Source organism: Loxodonta africana, chromosome 3, assembly GCF_030014295.1.
Source record: "Loxodonta africana isolate mLoxAfr1 chromosome 3, mLoxAfr1.hap2, whole genome shotgun sequence".
Taxonomy (NCBI): domain Eukaryota; kingdom Metazoa; phylum Chordata; class Mammalia; order Proboscidea; family Elephantidae; genus Loxodonta; species Loxodonta africana.
The window spans coordinates 193,309,804-193,315,116 of NC_087344.1; the positions used below are offsets into that span (position 1 = coordinate 193,309,804).

Genomic DNA, 5,313 nt, shown 5'->3' on the forward strand with positions numbered 1-5,313 from the left:
TGGTAAGTATAATTAATGTCACTGAATTCTACATGTGAAGAGTGTTGAAATGGCATATACTTTGTTACATATATATTTAACACAATACAAAAAAAAAAAAAAAAGCTAAATAGAGGCCCAAGCAATGTTTTATAGAAACACAGAGTAAAGCATATTTGTTACAGTTTTATTACATTAGGGAAGATTTCAGGGCAGAGGCAACATTTTCTGTGAGTCCTTCTGGATTCAAAGAATGAGTAAACTAGGGAACTGTGTGAGTTTTTAATCCCAATTCCTTTGGATTTGATGATTATTTACTAAGTTCTCAGAGATAGTCAGAATGGCTGAAGGTTCCATTTACTACCAATGCACAGAAAAATAAACACAGCAGCAGCAAACACACTGAAACATTAATATAGCTATTTTATGTATATACTTTCTTAATTAATAGGTGTGCATTTTGTCTTATTTGATATGATGTATAAATAGAGTCAGTTGGCACATATGCTTTTTTATGGCTTCCTGGATCTCCTTATTCCTTAGACTATATATAATTGGGTTGAAGAATGGTGACAACACTGCAAAATTTAGGCTGATGGCTGTGTTCCAGAAAAAGGAGTACTTGGCAGAGAAACGCAGATACATCAGGGCCACACTTCCAAAAAATATCAAGAAAATGGAAAGGTGGGAAGCACAGGTGGAAAAGGCCTTCTGGCGTCCATCAGCAGAGTGGATACACAGGATTACTGCAATGATGCGGACATAGGCCAAAGCCACAAGCATTACAGCGGTGATGATCTCCATAGCATGTACAACATCCACAACCTTGATTAACACAATCGTGCCAGTGTCCATACATGCCAGATTCAAGATGGGGTCAAAGTCACAGAAGATATTCCGAATTTGATTTGGACCACAAAATGGCAGTGTGGATATCCAAGCAATTTCAGGGAGTGGCGTGAAGAAACCACAGAAGCAACAACCCAGAGTCAGCTGAGTGTACAGCTGAGATGTCATGATTGTAGGGTAGCGGAGGGGGTTGCAGATGGCCAGGTATCTGTCCATCGCCATGGTGGTGAGCAGGCAAACCTCAGTGATGCCGAGGGAATGAAAGAAATACATCTGCAGGAGGCAGCCCGCAGGAGAGATGGTCCTATGTTCACTCACTAGGTTGGACAGCATCTTGGGGATGGTGGTAGTGGTATACCAGATCTCCAGGAAGGAGAGGACACTGATGAAAAAATACATAGGAGTGTGGAGGCGGGAATCCAGTTTAACAGCAAAGAAGACCATGAGGTTCCCAATGATGATGAATAGGTATATGAGGACCAAGAGGATAAAAAACAACAGACCACCTTCCTGAAAATGAGGAAAACCAGTGAACACAAATTCGGTCACTGCCGTATGATTCTTATTTGTCATCCTCTTAGCTGTAGGAATAAAAAGAAGAATTAAGACTTCTGGCCATCTAGTTTAGAGAATTCATTGAATAATCAATTCATTTGTTCAAATTCAAATATTTGGTATTTGATGTGTTGTGGAAACCCTGGTGGTATAGTGGTTAAGTGCTATGGCTGGTAACCAAAAGGTCAGCGGTTCAGATCCACCATGCGCTTCTTGGAAAGTCTATGGGACAATTCTACTCTGGCCCATAGGGTCGCTATCAGTCAGGATTGACTTGTCGGCAACGGGTTTGGTTTTTGATATGTTGTATGCACTGTGCAATGTACAATATGCTGAAATGTAAGGATAACTGAAAAAGAGCCAAGGTTCTAAATATATAAATTACTGTATTTCTTCTAGCCAGTCACACCATGAGATTGAATTTATATTGTCAATTGCCTCTGCTACCTAAGAACACACTTTTACTATTAGTAGATTTTTTTCTTCCTTGCACTTCTTTATTGTTTAGAAGAAATGTATACTCTTCACCTTTTTCCTTCTACTTTCTGTATTGGATTCTGTCCTGCTCAGAAAAATAATAAATCAAGACTCAGCTCAAATAGTACCTCCCCACAAATGCTTCTAGTCGATTTATTTATTTATTTATTTTTGTCTCCTTGCTACTCCCATGACAATTGATTTTTCAAATCCTATATCTTGACTTGTATTACAATATCATGTCTGTTTTCCCAAATTACTGTGTATAATATATTTCAACCTGATGTTTTGCACCAGTAAGTGTTCAGTAAATGTTGATGGCAGTGAATTGTATGGAATGTGGAGAGATAAGTAGTATATGCCTAAACAGGCTGGTCACACAACCATGGCAACTGCTGCCTGAATTCTGAAAATTCAAGAAGTTTGTCATCTTTCCTTTTGCCTGGAGATTGGTGTAAGAAATTAAATTCTTCTTTGTGGAGAGTCTCTGACAGAGCAGGAGAAAAGTGGGATGCAAAACTGAAATTCTAGTAAAAAGACCAGACTTAATGGTCTGACTGAGACTACAGGGATCCCAGAAAACATGGCCCCTGGAATCTCTGTTAGCCCAGAACTGAAGCCATTCTCTAAGCCAACCCGTCAGACAACGATTAGACTGGACTGTAAGACATAAAATGATACTTGTGAAGAGAATGTTTCTTAGCTCAAGTAGATAAAAAAAAAAAAAAAAAATTTTTTTTTTTTTTTAGGCAACTCCTGTCCAGAGGTGAGATGAAAAGGCAAAAAATGAAAGGAGCTGGCTAAATGGACATGGGAAACACAGGGTAGAAAGGAGGAGCGTGCTGTCACATTATAGGGAAAGCAATTAGGGTCACATAACAATGTGTGTATAAATTTTTGTATGAGAAACCAGCTTGAATTATAAACTCTCACTTCAAGCACAATAAAAAAAATGCAAAAAAAAAAAAATTCTGTGTGGGCATATCCTAGTGGAGCCGGCAAATAACAGAAAAAGAAAGATAAAATTGGGGGTTCGGAAAAGTGATTTACTACTTGATCACCAATACTTTTTCGGAAAATGGTAGGGAGTAAATAAATACATAAATGAAACAAATACCTTAACCCAGTTAATAGAAACTTCATTCTTCCAGTTCTTTAGGCCAAATTCCTTGAAGTCAATCTTGTCTCCTCTTTCTCATATCCTATTTCAAATCATTAAGCAAAACCTCTGTTATACTTTCAAAACATATCCAAAATCCAATTACTTTTCACCACATTCACATTGTACCCTGGTTCAAGCCATCAACCCTTGCCTGGATTCTTCCCATAGCCCCCAAACTTGTATGCCCTTGCTCCTTTATAGTCTATCAGCACTACACTGAGAGAGATCCATTTAAAGACAAATTAGATAATGTTACTTCTCTGCTGAAATCCCTCCTGTTGGCTTCCAGTTCACTCTAAGTGAAAGCCAAAAGCTTTAATAATAGTCTTTTTAGTCCTTTTAATACCTGGTACCACAATGATTTTTCTAACTTTATCATCTACTTCTCCACACCCACCCTAGCCCCTCCATCCACACAACACCTGGAATGCTCCTACCTCACAGCCTTTGCACTTGCATTCCCTTACCTAGAACATACCTCACGGGAATATCTTCATGGACAACCTCTTTTCCTTCACTTCTTTGGATCATTATTCACATATCACCTGCTAAGGGAAACCATTCCTTATTCATGATACTTAAAATTAATCACACTCAGCCCAAATTCTTTCTAGTCCCTAACTGTATCTTCTTATTTTTTTCTCCATAATATTTCTTACTACCGAACATATAATTATACTATATGTAAGTTATTATACCACCTACTCATATGTAAACTTCATGAGGACAAGGATGTATGCCTTTTTTGTACACTTGTATCTCTAATGCCTACAACACCGATTGGAACACTGTAGACATGTAATAAACATTTTATTACTTACTTAATTGTAATTTAGAAATAGTATGAAATATGTCTTTCTACTCCTTCGAAGTTGCTCTTGTGTGTAGAGCAATTTCCTCTAATGCCCAAAACCCAAAACCCAATGCCATTGTGTCGATTTTGACTCATAGTGACCCCATAGGGTTTCCAAGGCTGTAAATCTTGTAAATCTCTATGGAAGCCGACTGCCACATCTTTCTCCTGTGGAGCCGCTGGTGGTATTGAACTGCCAACCTTTTGGTTAGCAGTTGATCACTTTAACCACTATGCCAACAGGGCTCTCTAGTGCCCAATATAGAATTATTTCAAAATCTTTCTGGCTCATGGGAAAGTTGTAATTAGGAAACTGTGCTCTCAAATTATAGTGGAAAAGTAGTAGAAGTAATAGCGGTATCATTTTATGAATATGTGGATATGTTAGATTGGTGATAGAAGGTGAAATTCTGGGCTTAAGAGTAAAATATCTAAGAGAGATATAGATAGCTTCCAAGCCCTCAGCTTTCTATAAAGTTTTGGAGTGTTAGTACATACATTCAGGTAACTGAACGTAAAGCTGTTAGTACCAATGACTCCCTTTTTCCTGGGAGTCCAGGTACCCTGTTTGAATAGCCATGTCTCTAAAAATCTGGTATTCAAGCTGCAGAACAGTTAAACAAGAACAATAAAATGGTAGAATTGGAGCGGCAACACTTACTACCTTCCATTTGTACTCTATATAGATACAACCATACAGAAAATCATAAGTCATGAATTAATTCAACAGTCATTTGTTAGGTTATTGATTTGCAGAGCCAAGTGCTAGAAATGAGGTACAACGGAGATATTATCCAAAAACCACTGTGTCTCAAGTCAGGTATACGACTGATAATTCAAGGTAGAAAGCAATTAGTGTTACAGATAAAGTTCAGTGAGATTTCAGAGAAGTTACTGGTCATTGAAGTTCATGTCCTGAGTCTACTACATTTTTGGGAAAGTTATTCATCTGCTTTCTATCTCTGTTTTTCATCTGCAAACTAGAAATGATGAAACCATTCACCTCATTATATTGTGGACATTAAATAAAGTAGCAGATGTAAAAACACCATGTGCATGGCACATAGAGACAATGAATGTTAACTAATCATCATCATCATTATTATTACCTAGAAGGATGGGAATAATGATGATGATGATGATTAATATTTATTGTTATTATTATTACCTAGAAGGATGGGTGTGTGCCTGACCCAAACCACGGTGTTGTCAATCACATCATATGCATACAAAAGTTGGACGATTGATAAGGAAGACCTAAGAATTGATGCCTTGGAATTATGGTGTTGGCAAAGACTATTGAACATATCATAGACTGCCAGAAAACTCTGGTGGCGTAGTGGTTAGGAGCTATGGCTGCTAACCAAAAGGTAGGCAGTTCCAATCCACCAGGCACTCCTGGAAACCCTATATGGCAGTTCTACTCTGTCCTATAGGG

At 37.9% G+C, this 5,313-nt stretch overlaps 1 protein-coding gene across 1 annotated transcript; it reads right to left on the minus strand.

Annotated features, from left to right (window-relative positions):
* Positions 1-395: 395 nt before the first annotated feature.
* Positions 396-1,587, minus strand: LOC100657840 (olfactory receptor 6K2-like). Its single transcript, XM_003414972.3, has one exon. It carries the CDS (start codon positions 1,399-1,401, stop codon positions 445-447), a length of 957 nt encoding a protein of 318 aa, XP_003415020.1. The 5' UTR covers positions 1,402-1,587; the 3' UTR covers positions 396-444.
* Between the last annotated feature and the right edge of the window lie 3,726 nt (positions 1,588-5,313).

Bases quoted from the DNA above. Each gene is read 5' to 3' on its own strand.
- LOC100657840 (XM_003414972.3), bottom strand. From the start codon at position 1,401: ATGACAAATAAGAATCATACGGCAGTGACCGAATTTGTGTTCACTGGT.